General features: G+C 38.3%; 1 protein-coding gene across 1 annotated transcript in view; it reads left to right on the top strand.

Annotated features, from left to right (window-relative positions):
• slc8a1b (solute carrier family 8 member 1b) overlaps window positions 1–20,172 on the top strand; it is a 62,962-nt gene that overhangs the window by 26,951 nt on the left and 15,839 nt on the right. Inside the window, exon 3 of the mRNA XM_079458832.1 lies at window positions 17,054–17,166. Coding sequence (XP_079314958.1) covers window positions 17,054–17,166 — 113 coding nt within the window. The remainder of the gene's footprint in view (window positions 1–17,053; window positions 17,167–20,172) is intronic.

Raw genomic sequence — 20,172 nt, 5'->3', positions numbered from 1 at the left:
AAACAGTAATACACGCACGAACATATACTTAAAGTGGTATTTTACTTAAAAAATGAAAGTTCTGTCATCATTTACTCACCCTCTTGTCCCATACAGACCTCTGTGTATGTTGTGTATGGTTTAACATGTGTATGTTAAACCATACACATGTTATGTTTGATATTTCAGGACTGCTTTTACTTTACACTTCGGGTCAGGCCCAGCCCTCTCAGGGGTGTCACTCACTGCAGCTGTGTCATGATTGGCTCTGAGCTGTCATGCAGCGTGACAGCTCCACCCACTTAATGTTTTGCTGTCATTGGTGCTGTCACACCGACGAGGCTCATGGGAAATCTCAGTGTGTGAGGAAGTCTGAGGGGTGGTCGCCGGGGAATACGGGCACCGCGGAATGACGTGAGCGAGAGAGTCAAACGGATAGACGTTTTTACAGAGTGGCATAGTGGGGATTGGCTCTCTTTTTGTTATCTGTCGTCTCTTATCCTCCATCTGTTTTAAGTGACAGGATATTGGCTCACTTGTGTTTGGAGAGTTCTACATTCTCAATGCCTCACTTTAAAAGTGCAGTTCACCAAATGAAAGTTTTGTTTTTATTATGATTTAAGACCATTTCATCGGATGCACGCACTTGGCCCGAAGTTCACTTCTGCTCCGTGTTTGGTTATAATGTAACAATTTATTTTATATTTAATTTCTATTAACATTTCATTGTATATTGATTGTGTTAAATTGAATGAAAACTACTCAACAGTTATAGATTCTTTGCAGAGGTCTACCTGAAGTTACGTTTAGGCCATTTAATGTTTACTTGTGTTTTTGCCGTTGAAACCGTCTATACTGATGCTTTGCTTTGTGTTTTTTAAAGCTAAAACAAACTTGACTTTAACGTTGTCTTAAGGGTAAACGATGACATGATTTTTGTTCATTTTTAAGCAACGTATTTGGCAGTAGCTGGAAGAGCAGTCGTGTGTCTCTCTCATCTTCAAAGTCTTTGGGTGCTTGAAGGATTTTAGGAGGAACTTGTTCAGTGACTTCACACTTTACTGACACAGAGACACTCACTTGCAGAAATACATAACATGTCATCCCATACGCATTTCAGTGTTAAATAGTCAAACGTGGAGTGTGTGTGCGTGAGAGAGAGAGATGATATACTGGTTTAATTTCATGGGCGCTCTTTGCCTGGAGGTCCACTGTCGGAGTCAAAGAAGGAAAATAAGAGATGAAAAGGAAAAAGAAAAGGTCAAGATGCGGAGAGAGAGGGAGGGAGAGAAAGAGAGTGCTGGTGCATAATCCAGCTAGGCTAAATGGTATTGAATGAGAGACGCTTGTCTCTGGTTAGTCCCTAATCGGACTGCATTTGAGCAGAAAACAGTGTGACAACCATGTTTAATCCCATTATACTGATAATTTCCTGGCTACCAGATCTGAAGAGTTAATAAACATGAGTTGGAATCAAAATACAATGTATGTGAATATTTATCTGTAATTTGTGATCATGATAAACACTTTATCTCCATAAAGCAATAGTTCATACAAAAAGTCGATGTCAATGTTGATCTAAACCAGTATGACAGTTTCTAACTCGTCGCCATAATCTTGTTTTTCATCTATGTAGGTTTTAGAATACATTTAAAATGACACACAGGTGAATAAATAATAATTAAAAAAAATTAACAAACAGTACATTTAAATGGAACTGTTTATATTGATTCACAGCTATCGCTAAATGTCTCTTTCCCCCATTCTGCCTCAACACACTCCATAACTCTCTGTGGTATTGTTCATCTCTGCCTGGTTCAATTAAAATGCTGACAGCAGCCACAAAAGACTGAATTGAATGCTCCAAAAGGTCTTTTTACCATGCCGCCTGAGACCGGCGAGAGATTGAGAGGGAGAGAGAGAGAGTCATCAGAAGAGAACCCATGCAAACAGAGTGTTTATCTGCCTGATCTTTACTTCTGATCAGCCTTTGCAGCAAAGGCTTTCACAACTCTAATTCAAAGAGTTTACGGAATACATAAGATGTGATTTATTAATGTACAGTTTGCTGCCATACGTTTAAATACACATATTTTCCCCTTGCAGAATCTGTAAGGCGTTTAATGTCAAAAAAGTTAAGCGGATGAAATCTGTGGTGCAATTTATGTGATCTTGTTTTAAAGGATGTAAAAGGAGTATGTACATTTATTAGGACAATTTGCATTTATTTGCACATTTGAGAAGGTTTCCTATCAAAAAGTAACAAGTTGAAAATTGACTTGAGGACAATTGAGCTGTTTGTGGGGAATTGCCTCATTCTCTTCAATAACTCTGACCTCTTGGCTCTGATTAAATTTAGGTCACTTTGTGACCTTTGGACCTGACATGAACCTATTATAGCATCCAGCCAGGCTATTCTTAAAAGCGCTGTTAGAGCTGATATACATCTGCTAAATTTTCAGCTATAAATCTCCAGTTTAGTATTGAATGAAAGCAGATTTATGTAGATTGGTGGTGTGTTAGTTTTAAAAGTAAAGAGAGCACTGATATGGAATTGTAGCTGTATGTCAATGCCGGACGGTTTCAAAGCAACAATATAACTGTTAAGGCGCATTCACGCTTTTGTGGCCCGAACCTAACTTGTGGTACACATTCTGAAAAGAATAGAGTCCCTTTAGATTACTTCTGAAAACAAGCAAAATAAATGACAATTAACTTACATTAGCTAGCAAGTTAAATGTATGTGTATTATTTTGGGTTACCACTAGAAGAACCGTTACTTGCCTTAACTTAAATGTGACAAATTTACACGACCAACAAATTGTTTATTTAATCAAATTAATATACATTAAAATGTATTTTTTTATTTAATACAATGATTATACAATAAAATCTTAGTATAAATCAAGTAAATTAAATACAAATAGTTGTAATATTAGCCGCTAGCCAGACCGATAAACAAACACAGACCATAAGTTAACTTCGGGCCAGGTGCGCGTGTCCAATTTGTGTTTTATGCTGTTTCTGTTTTATGCTGTTTCTGTTTATTTTACCCAAGCTACAGCAACACTTTGCACGTAGATAAGCATGTTATCATCCATTTTAGGCACACTAAAAGAAGCCTTTTGAGGAATCAAAAAAATCAAAGGAGGGCTAAGAAAAGTGAAAGAATGAATTGAAATCCGCCCTAATAACATTACCTTACAAATCTGAGTAGAACAAAATAGAGCAGAACAATGCAGCCACATGCCTGGGGTCAAAGATCAGAGCAAAGTTCATCCTGAGGTCAGTTATCATCCTAATATTTCTACTTTACCATTTTCAGAGAAGAACAAAGGTCATTGATATTTACATTTACGGCAGTCCCTGGAATCGACTCCACGTGCGCACAATTCAAGTTGTGTCTTTCTTTCTGATGGAGCATTAAAATAATAAGGCAATAAAAATAATAATGGTTAATGTGTAAAATATGAGGAGAGCGATTTGCATTGTGATCGAGATTCCAGTTTAACTGGATATACAGTGCAGTCCAGCAAAGTAAAAAATAATCATAAACATGTGCGACATTGACCATGTTAACGTCTTATAAAGATCATAATTCCTTGCTTCCATTAAAGCAACAAGAAGCTCTTTAGAGAGATGTGGCGTATTGTAAGAACAGATGGAGAAATGAGTGGAGGATAATTGTGGACTCTTTAACCAAGCGGAAGAAGCAGTTTGGCCTAACGGAACGCACACACACATCTAGGGTGTGTTTTTGTGTGGCGTGTCACAGCTGTTTGAGAGTTTTGGATCTTTAATAAGATTTTAGTTTGACTGAATGAAGATGAGCTATAGGGATGCTGATAGAATTTGTATAATATATATGCAATGATTCTTCTGTGATTCTTCTACAATGACACAATCTACTCAAATATATTGAAATATTAACATTTAATGCATTTGGAAGACGAGGCCATTGCACATTGAGTCTGAAATTTGCGTCTGAAATTCAATCACATTTACACACTGCCTCCGATATTTTCGTCGGTGATAAAATAATCGGACTGGGTTCGATTTTCTGTGTTTCTTGCATCCGTAGCAAGCATTTTGAGAGGCGTTTTGATAATTCAGAGACGGCATACAAACTAACGCCAAATACCCGAAAAGCATATACGTACGAAAATTTCGGACTGTATGTGCAAAGACCTTCAGTCTCGCATACCTGACGTGACCAAACAAGACAGCTTACAAATGCTACTTCAACCTACTATACTGTATTTATCAAGCACACTAACAAGGCAGTTTTGAATTAATTATCCACACTTAAATCCTTCCCAAAGTGATGCCAGTCCTCCACAAAGCTGACAGATGGCACAGTTAGATGCTCAGCGTGTAGCCGTAGCATTTCAGGTTCGATAGGAAACAGTCTGTGAGCGTGCAGTTGTTCAGCGCGCCCCCGCAACCAGCTGTCACGCTTGATTCTCATTCAGACTGGACGGTGAAGGTGAGGAGGTGATTGGACTGCTAGCTGCATCCAAGTGGGATAAGTGCAGTCCGTGAAGCATAATGTTTGTGATTTACAACATATTCTGCCCTTAAAATTGGACTGGTGGTCTGCGCGTGGATGTCATGTGGGATTGTGGAAAGACCTGGGCTGAGGAACAATTTGCATAATATTGGTTCTGTATAATATGAGAGATTAGGATAAGTGTCTCAAATAATATGTAAATAGTACAACGTACAATGATTGTACCTAGATGTACCATGATGATAGTAAATATCCCAAAATGTTTACGAAATATCGAAATAACATCAAAATTTTTTTTAACCCTGTGCTACAGTCGTTGCAAACTCTTTCTCTCTTTCTCAACATCTTTCATTGATAACATTAATGTTTTTTATCTAAAGGCGGGGTAAAATGCTATTTTAAATGTCTGTGCTATGTTGGCAATTGGCGTGTACATGCAAAATGTAAACACCACAAACAATCAACACTTATGCAAGGATAATGCGATGATGTGGGTAAACGTCAAATTAAACTGACTTCACATTTCAAATTGTTCCGTACAGCTCAAATTATAAATCACTATTTTAAGCTGCAAATTGAAGTACAAAATAAATGACCCATATTCGCAAACGTCATGTGACAAATGGTTCTGTATTATCAAAAAGTTTTTCAATTTAGTGTCATCGTAAAACAATCAAAAGCATTTCTTATCATCAACTTAGTATGTAGTAGAATTTGGGATGCAGCCATTGTGTGTGGTGGATGTGAGGTGAAAGTGACAGCCGCAAGGACATAAGCTGAGACTAATGAGTCCTAAAGGATGTTTGACTGAGCACAGCAGGATGGACATAGAAAGACACTAATCCGTCCTAAAGGGTTTGTGAGCCAGCCATGATAGTCTCACTCCTGGACTATAAACACACAGTTGGGGTCCTTCCCTGGTATTATTGACATAAGCGGACACAGACTCAAATTGCACCACACACGTGCACCAGAGAATCAAAAGAGGTTATGGCTTCCTTTAAAAAAGCCTTTTTTTCAAGTAGATACAGGTTTGCCAACAATGCCATCTGTCAATCATCTGGAACAAGTCAAACAACCTGGAAATACACACACGCATGCTTGCTGTTTTTATTCCATACCTGTTTTGGCCGAGCAGGTGGTTGCCGTGGAAATTGTTGGTATGTGTTAAGTACAGACTAGTTTTGTGGCATGTAAGAAATTTGGCTGCATTTGTGGACATTTGGGTTCATATTGGCATACTTGTTTGTGCTCTTCTGCCTTTGATCGGTGGTAACTCATGTGTAGAATAGCTGTGTAGCGGACAGGAGTGTAATCGACGTCTGATCGTGGTAGTTGAAGTCTGAGTGTAAAAAAAACATGCCGATTTTTTTCATTTGCATTTTGCCGTCACCTGTAACCTCTCCACCCCATCACTTTCCATATGTGTCCTAAATATGCATATGAATCTAAAATGCAGTCATTTTCAATTCTATACAAATAATATTTGCTGTTAGTACTCATAATCATAACCCTCACACAAACGCGTTTGTAATCATTTGTAGGAAAATATCATTTGGCCGATTTACTGAACTTTTGAAATATTGAGAAACACTTGAAGGTCCAGTGTATGAAATTTTGTGGCATCTAGTTAGGGCTGCTTACGATTATTTTGGCCAATTTTGAGATCCCGATTATTTGACACGATTACAGATTATAAACCTTTAAAAAAAACATAGAAAATAAAAAACGTAGCTTTTAAACAAAAATATTTATGTAAAGAAATAGCACTGCTGAACCGCTGTAAAGGAAAGGGTGCGCTGCAGATTCTAAAGTTCAATCTAAAGTTATAAAAACATAACTTTATATACGCCTGAAGATATGGTTATGTGTATTACATTGCATTTCTATCAATATATCCTCCATAACACATTGGACCTTTAAAATGTGATTAGTACTCTAATTCTAGTATAACATTAATAATAATAGTATTAGTAATATCGTTTTTGATGCGTTTCTGAAGACATTTTAGTGCCAGACCTGTACACACACCACAGGTTTCTATGTTTTTTTTTTCAATTCTGAACGATTGATTAGACCTTCACTGTTTCTATTGAAACTCCCAAACAGCTTCTTCGGCTTCATTTTCCAGCTAAGAAACTTCCCTTTACCTTACCTTTCATTTTTCTTTTCTTCCTCTTTGAAAGCCTGCTCCTGTGAAACTCTCTACCTCCTACGGTTATTACAGGACTCTTTCTCTGTCATCCTTCTTTTGCCCCGTTCCACAGGTTAGTGCCTTAAGATCATGCGGTGAGGGAAAGAAACAGGTGCTATAAAGATCATTTCTTAAAAGACAAAGGTCAGGAATAACCTGATTCTAAAATACCTGGAGGTATCATTCATTCTGCATGTGGAGAGAGAGAGGGCATCAAAACCCTGCTTGTCCTGACCACTATGATTTACTCTTTAGATAGGAGGTTTTGTATAGCTTGCAGTCGTTTTAGGACCTAGACGAAAATGATCATTACGCAATCAATATTTCAATCTGTTGATTTATTGGACAATAGCCCATGCTTGACCATTCAGCATCATTGAACCCACCATTTTAATTGGATTAGAAATGAGTAAAAATGCTGTCATGCGGTTGTTTTTATTATGACAATAACAATTTATTTATATAGCACAATTAATTTCAACTACTGTTGACCAATGTGCTTTACAGTAAAGGACACAGACAAGAAAAATAGAAAAAATAAAAACAGAATAACACATCAATCATACGCTCCTGAAAAATAAAAAATGTCTTTAGCCTGGATTTAAACATATGCAGAGAACAAGCTTGTCTTAATGAAGCTTGTCTTAGCGCGTTCCACTTAAGCCTCGACTTTCAAACCTTGGTTATTTTTATTACAAAATATATACTGTATAAAGGATAAAAATGTAATTTGCTCATCCTGTTGTTTTTATTTTATCATACAGTATATATACAAAATGTTTCATTTTCTTTACTCCATGGAACACAAAAGGAGAGAAATGAAAATACAATGAAACTCAATGGAGACTGGGGCACTCAAAAACAAAAAAAGATATGTTGATGCTATAAAAATGGTGTATTGCACTTGTGCACTGTATTCTTCTGAGGCCTGTCTTTGTGTGAGAAGGAATTGTAAGTTATTATTCCCCTTTGCTGTAGCTTTCAAATCTTACTTCTGGCTTCCAATATGCAATATGTATTTTTGACAAAACAAATCCATCGGTTCCCATTCACTTCTGTTCAATAGAACCGTTTCCTGTGCTCAAAAATAAATGCTGCTTTGGAGCGACACAAGGGTTAATATTTAATAACAAAATGTGAATTTTCAGATGAACTGCTCACCGAATACATTTGTCATATTTTAGAGTGGTATGTATGATATTGTATATGAGGAGAAATGTCTTTTTGCAGCTGACGTTGAAACAGAAGTCTGTTTTATTCCATTTGTCTTCTTCTTGTATTTTATTTTTTTCTCTCTCTTGAGAGCTTCTTTGGCTTTTCAGACAACCGTTTGAAATGAAAAAGTGACACAAGCTCTTATAATGCATTTGTGTGTCTGGGTGTATGAGTAATAGTGATGTGTGTTGCTCTATGAGTAATAGCCGTGTGTGCATTTTGCGTGCATGTGTGGGCGGATGGTACAGTAACAGATGCGGCAAACAAAGTGAAAGAGTGACTGGAAGAGCGGACAGGAATGTTTTAGTGAAATATGTCAGTAGAGAAAAACGATAGAGGGAACGATTACACTTTTGGAGTGATGTTTTAAAATCCCTCAAAACAGCACTGTTGCCATGACTTCACAGAACCTTTGGGAAGCAAATAGCTCTATGAAATCAACATCTGATCGGCTTTGTCCCGTTTGGAACATTGATCGATAGCTGAACCTCACCCTTCAGCAAGTTCAAGATCTTTGGTTACGGGCTGATTTTTCTCTAGCAGGTTTGATTTGCCAGCTGGTGTGTAAAGAGGAAAGATTGTGATTTGTTGATGGAAGTGTTGAACTGTTGACCTGATTTACATAAGCTATTTATTATAAATTAACTGCTTTTGCATGTATTGCCGTATGCCATTACTTCTTATCTAGCAGACTGTTTTACCCGAAGTGCACTGAGTGCAGGAACAGACCCTATAATGGTGCTTCAATGGCTGCTAACCAGGTGGTCAAGGTTTGGCTGGTTAGCTTTGGCAATTAGCCACTGCTGTTAGATGCCATTATGTGGGCAAACAGCATGTTTCTCAATTGACAGGCAGTCAGGAATGTATTCTGATTATATAAATATATATCACTGGAATCAAGTGTTTCAAGGTCACAGTGAACTCAAGGATTTACCCTAGCTGTTTTCAATCCCATGAGGCTTTGCCACATCCACTATCCTCAGCTATGTCATTTGATGTCATCATTTTCCAACAAAGTAGATAACCGCAAGCTTTTGCAGGATCAGTGGAAGCTTTGTTTCTTTTTTGGATGTTCCTCTCTCCCTCCCTCTGCTCTAAATCCCTGTCCAAGCATGACTTCATTATATGGAGATTTTAATTACCCTGTTACAGTTATTTGCATATACAGTGAGGCGATAAAAACCCTCTCCCTCTGTGGCACTCACCGCGTGACCTTTGACATCAGTCAGGCGGAAATCCCATGAGACTGGAGGTGTCGTAAGAGGTTTGTTGATATCAGCTCTTTCATAATAATACTTGAGATCTGTGCCTTTAAACTACACGTTCTGTCTTTCTCAATAGAGACATTTGCGCAGAAAGCACGTTATTTTTTACAGTTGCCAGATCTTGTAACAAATCAGTCCAATGGACCAAAACTCAATATGTCTTGCCAACAACTAAAGATCGAGTGTATTAAATTAAGCAGCATCTAGTGGTGAGATTGTGTATTGCAAGGGCGCACTCCACCGTTCACCCCTCGCTTTTGGAGTACTACGATGGCTGACACAGAACTAAGATGTTGTCACGTTTTCGTTTTTTTGCCAAAAGAGATAACATATTAACCTAACATGCTCTGTAGAAACAACATGGTGAATTCCATGCAAAGGGACCCGCAGAGTATGTAGATGGAAAAAGAGAGTTCTAAGGGAATAAAAACGTAACGGTTCATTATGTAAGGTCTTTATACTCCTGAAGGCATAGTTATTTATAATATAGTGCATTTCTGTCAATAGATCCTGCAAAAAATTTGACACTGGACCTTTAAAATACATATTTTATAGTAACTGTAGCATTACACACTATTTTTATCACAGTCTGTTTTCATGAGTAACTTCATATCTTAAACTCATAATTTCATACAAAAACGACTGCTGATATGAAAGCCTTGCACCTTTGACCAATGGAATAAAAATAACCTTTGGCAACCATTTAAAAAAAGCATGGACTTGGCAACCCTGATGTGCCTACAACAAGCACATATTTACAGTACAAGAACAAATAATTTCTTTAAAAAGTGCATCTTGTTTTGTGGATGTTACGATATGTTTTATTTGAAAGTCTAAATATAGACACACTACAGCTTTTACAATAATTGTAAATAATTGTCTTTTTTTACAAAGTTAAATTGTTCTGCTATGGTACGTCTCAATCCTCTGTGAAACTGTGTTTGTACTGTTATTCAGAATGACTGGATCTATCACTGCCAAAAGACCACAGTACAAGCTGGCCTCAGGGTCTCTAGGTCTGTCAGTCTCCTCTTGTACTCCATTATTATCACCGCTAACTACTAGAATTTTCTCTTGAGCGGTTATGTTTGCCTTGCACTTGTCCGACAAATCGAATTATCTTAACTTCAATTCGTGCAATCATTACTTCCCAGAAGAGGTACGGCATCGTTTGTCAGGTGCTGATGTGACTTGAGGTGAACACGAGACAAGCTTCTCGGTGTCGTCGGTGCTGACAGGAGTGATGGGTTGGAACGGGGCCACTAGAGCTGCGGGGCTGGAGCTGATGTGCCTCATCTGCTCTCGATCCGAGTTGAATGTTTGGGAAATTAGATGGATAATGATCTGGTGGGAAGGCGGTCTCTGTCCCTCTAATTTGTGCGCTGTCAGTTTGTCTTGACTTCGACCTCCGCTGTGTGATGAGTAGCTTGAGGTCTCTGTTAAGAGCGTGTGTGCATATGAAATATGCAGCTTTGTAGTAATCCGAGGAGAAGTGGATAGCAACGCTCTTCCCAGAAATTGAGAGCGAGAGAAAAAGATGGCTGTTATTTGACCTTTAATGAAAGTATGATAACTTTCTTTCGTGGTATGTTGTTTGCCTGACATCAGATGTAAGAGTGTGTGCTTCTGTAAAGGTTTGGCAACATTTATGAGAGAAAGTTTTCGAAAATGCCCTCATAAATGTAGTGGAACATGTCAAAATCCAATGTGTGTGCTTCGGGGACAATATCTAGGGCTGGAGTCTGGTTCATTGTGTGTCTTTTAAGATAAGTAAAGGTGTGTGTAGTGAAATCATATCTACAGCAAAACATAATTTTAAACTGCTGAAAATCCAACAACCTGATCCAGGGATATCTGATAAGAAGGATAAAACACACACACACATGTCAAGCAGCTCTGTTATATATGGAGAGTCAGTTCTGAAGCACTCACTCTAGGGGTACCCGCCGTTGCTACGGTGACAGTAAGGCTGATGTACGTGGGATCTTTAGAGGAGGAGAGGTCAAAAGGTCAGCACTAAGAGAAACATCCTTGTATGGGCATCCAGAGAGCCCAGCAAGGAATATACTGTGTGTGCGCATTTGTGTGTGTGTTCATGATCATGGGATTAGATTTCTTTCTTTCTTTTTGTCAGAATGGCAGACAGTGTTGTTGGGGTTCCAGCAGCGCCTGATTTCAATCGTCCTGCTGGAAGCGAGTGCACAGAATGATGTAGAGACCAGCACAGGGCTGTAAATGAACAGAGAGAGACAAGAGATGCAATGAAGGTCATGAAGACAGCTTTTGTGTTCGGCTGGTGTTTCCCCGTATGTTTTAGCATGTATGTGTGAATCCCTGCCATGTTGGAAATGTGTCTCCGCCCTTCCAACTGAAAGCACTGCAGCTCTTTCAATTAATACATTTTTAATGATCAGCTAAACAAAGCTCATGAATATTAAAATGCTCTCACTAAAAGAACAGAATCACCAAGTGAACACATACATACATACACACAAACACACACACACACACACACACACTATTCTCCTGAGGCCCGTAGCCAGTTACCATTAATCTAATTAACTGTCTCACTTAAGACCTGCCCATCAAAATTTACCCGAGAGAGAGAGGGAGAGGCGGGGTGAGCCAGATACCAACAGACAGAAGCTTTTGAAGTGATGTGCTTCTGAAATTGGGTCCTCATGTCAGTTCTGTCTCCTGTGACAGTTTAGACTTGAGAAAATGTGTCAAGAACAAAAATCTTTCACTCGGTTTGGATTCACCTTGACCCGTAACACACAACTGAGCGGAGAAAGTGATCTGAAGCAAAGAAAGAATTGACAAAGAAGTTGACAAGGGAAAAAATATGGATGCAGGAAACGTTTTAAATGAGTCTTAAAATAGAAATCAACTTGCTGTTTTGCACTCAATTGCTTGACTTTTTAAAAACGTTATATATATATACTTTATATACATACATATATTTCTTATAGCTTAATACATATACATATTTTTCCTTCTCTTCCTTTCTCTGTCCATTATTTACCAGCAGGTCTCTGCGGAAAGCTCTAATTTCACCCCACTGGTTTACACCTCAAGCAATACCTGCACTGTGTGTGTGTGTTACACATGGCTGTAAGTTCTGTAAAACAAATGTATCTGAGCATACATACACACATGTGTGTCATAAGAAACAGGTCATAAGATGTATGCACACACACACAGGTAAAAATGTGATTGAGTCATTGACAAATTCACAAATGAATTTTCTTTGGTTTAGTTCGATTTCTTTTAACCGTTATTCCATTGGCTTTTCACACAAATCAAAAAAAGAATAAATGCCGCATATTCACTCTAAGCATTGACATCCACAGTGCACATACAGTACTCATGCATGCGAAAGTAAGCCCGTATTGATTTGGTGTGGCTCCTCTACATGTGGGACAGACACGATCTGAATTTTAAAGAGATTGCATTAGTTACATTATGCTCTCATGCTCTCTCTCTCTCTCTCTCTCTCTCTCTCCTTCACACACTGTGTAATGTGGCCCTGGTAATAGCAGTTGAAAAGTAGCTCTATTTAGGCTTTTTTTCACGGTTGCTAAGCACAGATCTAATTGCAGGCAAATGTTTCTGGTCACTGTAAGTCAAACAGTGTGTGTATGTGTTTTTAAATCTGGCGTAGACATTCAACTAATAGGTCTGGATCTCATTCCAACCTAACTGCACTGACCCAAACCTGGTATACTTGATCTGAGCATCAGTCACTTCACTGATCCTGGATCAGCCTCAAGAGGTGAACTAAGATCACTGCAGTCACTAACTCGCTGTAATGCAGCAGCAGGGAGGGATCAGATATGACGGCACTGCAGCAAGAGTATGTGTGTTTGTGTGTGTGTACTTGGCTATAAATGAAACATGCTTTTGGGGCATCCTTGGTATAGAAAAAATAAATAAAGTAAATCGGTTTGAGATTTCTGTATTCTAAAAATTCGTTTTGCTCGGGTGAGTTGGATCTGTTAGGGAGTGTATTTTGTAGAAACATCATCATTTCACGTGTTTTCAGACCTGTTTCATTTAAAGTTACTGCAATGCAGATATGCTAATGAACACATTATATAAAAGCGTGCATGTGTACCCCGCTGCATTTTATCCTCTGTGTATGTAAGGGTCTTATCTCATGCACTTTTTCTGGTCAGACATGAATTGAAGCAGCTTTATATAATGTCCTGATCAGAGATTCAAGACCCCGGGCATATCCCACAAGCCCTTGCTTGTTTGCCTTATTCTAAAGCGCACTTTGACATCCTGCAGGCTTAAATATGAGCGGCTAAAGAGAGACGAGCACTCTCAGAGGAGACCTAGCAAGCAGCGTACATGCAAACATACAGCCACTATCATCTTTCACATTGTAAAGAAATACTGCACTAAAATAATGCACAGGACTCCCAAGTGTGTGTCTTCATATCAGATTCTCATGTGTGCTGTGAGCATTGAGCACATGATGCTGAGTGTCAGGTGCCATAATATGTTTCATTTAGGAGCTAAACTTATTTGATTTTGGAAAAAAGAACCACGGTTGTCTATTTTCAGAGTCTGTTTACACTTCTACATTTCTAATCTACAAAACACAAACTCTCACAAAAAGCACTTTGTTTTCCGTCAGTTTCAATAGCATTTGTCTTATACAGTTGCACCCATGATTCCATTTGGAATGAGAGCAAGAGATTTAAAAGGGGAGCAGAAACACAAAAATGTCCATTGACAACAGACGACAAATGTTTTACATGTACCAAATAACGTTCTGCAATTGTTAAGCCTTTGTGTGTGCAAAGGCAGTTCCATTACTTATGTAGCGTCAGTGTGCTGGCATGACCTCAGCTGAACCAAACCCACATTCAGATGAGATGTGAAGAGGGTCATTCCCACACACAGAGTACTGCACCTTCCAATGTGTGTGGAAACAATCTGTGTTCTCTAGAGGAGCACAACACTGCGTTTCTGTGACAACCAGCTAGATGGAAGGAACATGAAATTGTCTTATGAGAAATTAGAGAAAAAGAGAGAGGGAGAGAAAGTGTTTATTATTCTTCCCTGCTGCATACTGTATGCAAGCAGGTAGACTCTTAAAGGTCCAGTGTGTCATTTTTTGATAGAAATCCAATAAAATATACATAGCTATGTGTTCAGATGTGTATAAAGAACTTAAACATAATGAAGCGTTATGTTTTTATTACCTTAGAATAAACTATTTCTATCTACATACACCGCGGGTCCCCTTGCATGTAATTCGCCTTGTTCTGCAGCCGTCGTAGTGTTTCAAAAGGGAGGCGAGTGCTGGAGTGAGCGCTTGGTTGCAATTCGCAACCTTGCCACTAGATATTACTGACTGGACCTTTAAGATAACTCTTATGTTCTGTCTTTCTCTAGCTTTTTTTCTCGCCTTCTAAGTTTTCCTCGTGATTTATTTTGTAGCTTAAATAGTTTCTAATAATCATTGATTTGAAATTCAAAACTTTAAAAAAGTATAATAAAGATGGTTTAAGAACAACAACATAAACACATGTTTCTGCACATGCATGCTTTTATGGCCCGAACTTTACTTTTGATACACATATGCAAAGAATAGAGTCCCTGTAGATTATTTCTGAAAACAAACAAAAGAAATAACAAATAAATTACATTAAAGTACTTGACTTAATTTAATTGACAAAGTTACACGACCCATTCAACAAATAGTTTATTTACATTTACATTTAGTCATTTAGCAGACGCTTTTATCCAAAGTGACTTACAGATGAGGAAACATTGAAAGCAATTATAACAACATAGGCCACAAAATACATAAGTGCATCAAACTAGTCCATTAAAGCCTAGCACAGTATAAAAAGCTAAGAATAGTGAGGTTAGAAGGATTTTTTTTTCTTTTCTTTTTTTTATTATAAAGAAGGAAGGGGAAAAGAATTAGGAAAAATCAGCGTTTTTTAAAGATGGCAACCGAGTCTGCTGATCTTGTAGCAGCTGGTAGATCATTCCACCAATGTGGAACAGATCTAGACAAGGTACGGGAGAGTGACTTTTTTCCTTTTTGGGATGGTACCACTAGTCGTTGTTCCTTTGCAGACCGCAGTGATCTGGCAGGAACATAGATCTGCATTAGCGAGTGGAGATACGATGGTACAGATCCGGTGTTGGTCTTGTAGGCCAGGAGCATAGCTTTGAACTTTATGCGGGCGGCAACAGGGAGCCAGTGTAACCTCTCTTCGGTTCATTGAAGACCACTCTTGCCGCCGCATTCTGGATCATCTGGAGAGGTTTGATTGTGCAAGCAGGAAGTCCAGCCAGAAGCGCATTGCAATAATCCAGTTTGGACAGGACAAGAGCCTGGACTAGGACTTGCGTAGAGTGCTTCGATAGGAAAGGTCTAATTTTCCTAATGTTATAGAGGATGAATCTACAGGACCGGGTGGTGCTGGCAACATGACTTGTGAGGTTAAGCCGATCATCGATTACCACTCCCAGGTTTCTGGCTGTGCTGGACGGTGTAATCGTTGATGAGCCTAGTTGAATGGCAAGGTTGTGGTGAATCTTTGGGTTGGCTGGGATCACAAGCAGTTCCGTTTTTGCAAGGTTTAGCTGCAGGTGATGATCCTTCATCCAAAGCGAGATGTCACTCAGGCATGCCGCGATGCGAGCAGCGACTGTCGGTTCGTCCGGTTGAAATGACAAGTAGAGTTGTGTGTCGTCGGCATAGCAGTGATAGGAGAAGCCATGCTTCTGAATGACCGAGCCGAGGGATTGATTTGAATCCCCTATTATTTATTTAATAAATTAAACAAGTTGTTTATTTATTACAATTATTATTCAATAAAATGTTAATATAAATGTATTACAATTTAAATCGTTTTATTATTATCCACTAGCCAGACCGATAAACAAACACAGACTTTAACCTTGTCTGTCCGAAGAAATAGTCTATAAATATTTTTTAATTAAATTAATAGATTTCAGTTTGTTTTAGGGATGCTCGATTATGACATAAATCATAATCACAGTTATTTAAGGCAACATTGAAATCACGATTATTTAACAAGCTGACTCATGATTACTGACTTTCAAACCACATAAAAGAATACTTGAATTCAACTGAAAAATAAATAAAAATGAATGCAAATAAAGCTGTGCCGCTTTAGATCATTGCAAAAATAATTTCACCTTTATTATTTTGTTTTTATAATCGTTGAAAGTCAGGATTGATTATTACGATACACAGCACAGCTCGATTAACTTAGTATTTGTATATTTAGTTAAAGATTCGAAGGCAGCCTTTTGACATTAAGTCAGTGTGATGGGGTGTGACAGTGGGTGTCTGAAATATAAGATACACGGGTTAAAATTTGGTTTCTACGTTGTGTATTTAAAATCAGGCTTGAGGCTTCTCTCTCTCTCTCTCTGTCTCTCTCTCTGTCTCTCATTCAACAATCTGCCTGTGCATGACAGCATGTCTTTAATCTTTCATCTTTTCCCCTTGATCTGCCTTTTCCTCACTGTGTTCCTCCTCTATCTCTCTCTCTCTCCCGCCCTCTCCAGCAAAACGATAAAAGTCAGGATAATTGATGACGAAGAATACGAGAAGAACAAGAGCTTCTTCCTGGAGATCGGAGAGCCTCAGCTCGAAGAGACCAATGAGAAGAAAGGTGGGGGCGTGGCCTGAGCTTGCAGAGGAATCCAACACACGTACACACACATGATTCCCTCTCTTCTCCCCATGATTGTCGAGATCACCTACAGGCCAAACTGCACCATCCTCTGCCCTCTGGCAGGGCCCCCGAGCATGTGTGTGTATGCGTGAGTGATTGTGTATCATGCATGCATTATTCCAACCCCCAGCCTGTTGTCTTGTTTCTGCAGGAAGACGTTAACAGTCAGGGTTCTCGATCGAGAGGCATACAATAAGCAATGCAGCTTTTACGTAGAGCTACAGACGCCATTGTGGAGGAGGAGAGGATGGACAGAATACAGAGGTTTCGCTCTCGCCCTCTCACAGTTTTCCTTCACTTTAACCTTTCTGCGAGGGAGTCTGACCCTCTTTTTCTCTCTCTCCTGGTGGCCGTGTGCTGTCTTACTGATCTAATGATGTTTCTTTGGTTTTGCTGGTGCATCCTACTTACACAACCACCCACACAAAGACATGTAAATTAAAGTGGTCGTATCCTACATGGTTTTCCTTGATGTCCACTTATGAGCTTTTCTATAACTGCCTCGCTTCCTTATTGCTTGAATGTTTGCCAGATTGTATTTTACTCTTGTGCTTAGTTAGGTGCCAACTTGAGTAATAGTATTTGCTTCTGTTGTATCTGGTGTTCATCCCATCTTCAGCCTACCTCTTTTTTATTGCTTTACCATGACTGGGTGGGCTAAATAGTCTTAGCGTCATGTGCTCACGGTTGTAATGTCACAAACATGACGCATATTTCTAAATGATAAATTTTTCAACCGTATTTAACTTTAAGATTTTAACAGTACATTTCTCTTATGTCAATTGGCTGAGGAAAAACGAGATTATGATAAGACCTCTTTAATTAATGGTAATTAAATTAAATAATTAAATAAATCACTATTATTAGTCACCTTTATGTTTGTCAATGGGTTTTGCAGATATCTAACGAATAAAAAGTGTTTAAATGTGCTTGTCAACTTTGACAAGTATTTAATCATAAAAAAATACAGAGTTTTTACATTTTCTGAAAAGCAGCGAATTTGGGACACTTCAGAAGGATAGCAACGATTTGTTTTTACTATATTGGGTGCACTCAGGATACCTCATAAAATGCTTATTTTGCCTTTTACAGGATCCGAAAGAAAGCTTTAATGTGAACCAGCAATTGAGTCTGGATGTATATTTGAAGAGAGCTTAGGGGAGTTTAGAGAGAGAGCGAAATTGGAAGCTGTCTTCACAGCCCAGGTTGTTACTGTGTGTTTCACCTTCGATTAAGATAAACATTTATTTTCCAGGAAGCAGAACGCACATTGAACAGCCTCTTTCCCGTTTATGTTTGCTGTGTATCAAATGTTTTTAATCAAATTTATATTTACCTTTTGGTATTTGGTTTTGGTTTATGCTGTTTCCTCAGAGCTGTCATGTTGTGTTTAGTACATGATTCATCTCCGAATGAAAGAAAGAGAATCCAGAATAGATCACAACAGAGACTGTGAGATATTTGAGAGAAGGTTGAATGTGAGGTAGATGGATGCGGGACTTTGTTATAAATTATTATGGTTATGCTTTGCCATTCAAGTATCTGACATCATCATTGATTAACAAAATAACCGATTAAGCCACTCGAATGATGAGCAAAACATCTTCGAAATAATGAATAATCACATCTTTGATTGGTTTTGCATGAAACTAGATGGAAAGGGATCGAATGAAGAGATGTGAATAAAATTATTTAATGTGCATGTGTTAAGCTGAAGACATATAATGATAGTTGTGTTTTCAAGGGCGAACCAATAAGATTCAGGTGGATTGGAAACAATGAAATCAATTTATATACACATTTTGTTTCAACACCCTCATATAAACCTGATTCACAGTCTTAATGTTATGAGGTAATGTGTTATTTGTAGAATAATTGAAGAATACCACGTTCAATCAACTCATCACAATGCAAAAATGTAGCTGATTTATATTTTTTCTCTTAAGATGCCACATTATTCACTGCTTTTATTTCACTTTCTGTCCAGCTTTTTTTGTAACGATCCACATTTGCATTTTTAAAACTTCTTATGTTAAATGCTTAATGAAAACATGCACCACACACACACACAGTGGCTAGAACATCCGTTGAATTCATTACATTAACACTGGTTTGTTACAGTAGTAAGATAATAACACATTATGGTTATGGTTAAAAGGCCCTTACGTTGTATGATCGGGATGCGTTTTATTACGCCACAATAAATAATGCAGTAGCAACTCATTAGCTGAAATGTTACAAGCTGTTCTTTAGTCAGTTCATATTTGAGTACTTCCTGTTCTCATTTAGTTATTATTCACACTCTTCAGTTATTCCTCAGACAGGTCAGTTTTTTCTCTTCAGTCGTTCTTTTTGTTAGTCATTGGCCAGTTTATTTGTCTTTACTTTTTTTCAGTCAGTCAGTGGTCAGTTTGGCTGCGTACCAATTCGCCTACTTATACTATGTCCTTAAATTATGTACTGCTTTTTTAATGGAAAAGTATATACATTGTAGTGCGATGCAAGACTATATGCACGTACTGGGACATACTAACGCGAAATGGAAGTGGCCATTGTTGCCTAGACAACAAACATCACTTCATGCATCAAATATTTATTTATTTATAAAAACATTATGTAATGTTTACTGTACACTTACATTTATGAATTAAGCAAAGCATCTTTTATTAAATTTTATTAAAGCAGTGTTGCGTCACTAAACTAGACCATCTGGGTTCTTTGAGAATGCTCTTTTCAACATACTATGATTTGGGACATACCAATTCTTTTTTCGAATACTATTTAGGACGGATTGAATGTGGATTTGGGACATTGGATAAGTTTTTCTTCAGGTGTTCTTCAGTCAGTCATTGGTCGGTTTGTTTTGTCGTCAGCTGTTCTTCAGTCAGTCATTGGTCAGTTTGTTCCTCGTCAGCTGTTTGTCAGTCAGTTATTGGTCAGTTTGTTTTGTCGTCAGCTGTTCTTCAGTCAGTCATTGGTCAGTTTGTTTTGTCGTCAGCTTTTCTTCAGTCAGTCATTGGTCACTTTGTTCCTCGTCAGCTGTTCTTCAGTCAGTGATTTGTCACTTTGTTTCTCGTCAGCTGTTCTTCAGTCAGTCAGTCATTGGTCAGTTTGTTCCTTGTCAGCTGTTCGTCAGTTTGTTTTGTCGTCAGCTGTTCTTCAGTCAGTCATTGGTCAGTTTGTTCCTTGTTAGCTGTTCTTCAGTCAGTCATTGGTCACTTTGTTTTGTCGTCAGCTGTTCTTCAGTCAGTCATTGGTCAGTTTGTTTTG

The sequence above is a fragment of the Barbatula barbatula genome, assembly GCF_947034865.1.
Source record: "Barbatula barbatula genome assembly, chromosome: 6".
Classification (NCBI taxonomy): domain Eukaryota; kingdom Metazoa; phylum Chordata; class Actinopteri; order Cypriniformes; family Nemacheilidae; genus Barbatula; species Barbatula barbatula.
The sequence above is the reverse complement of the archived record's forward strand: the minus strand, read 5'-3'. Positions and strand labels throughout refer to the sequence as shown.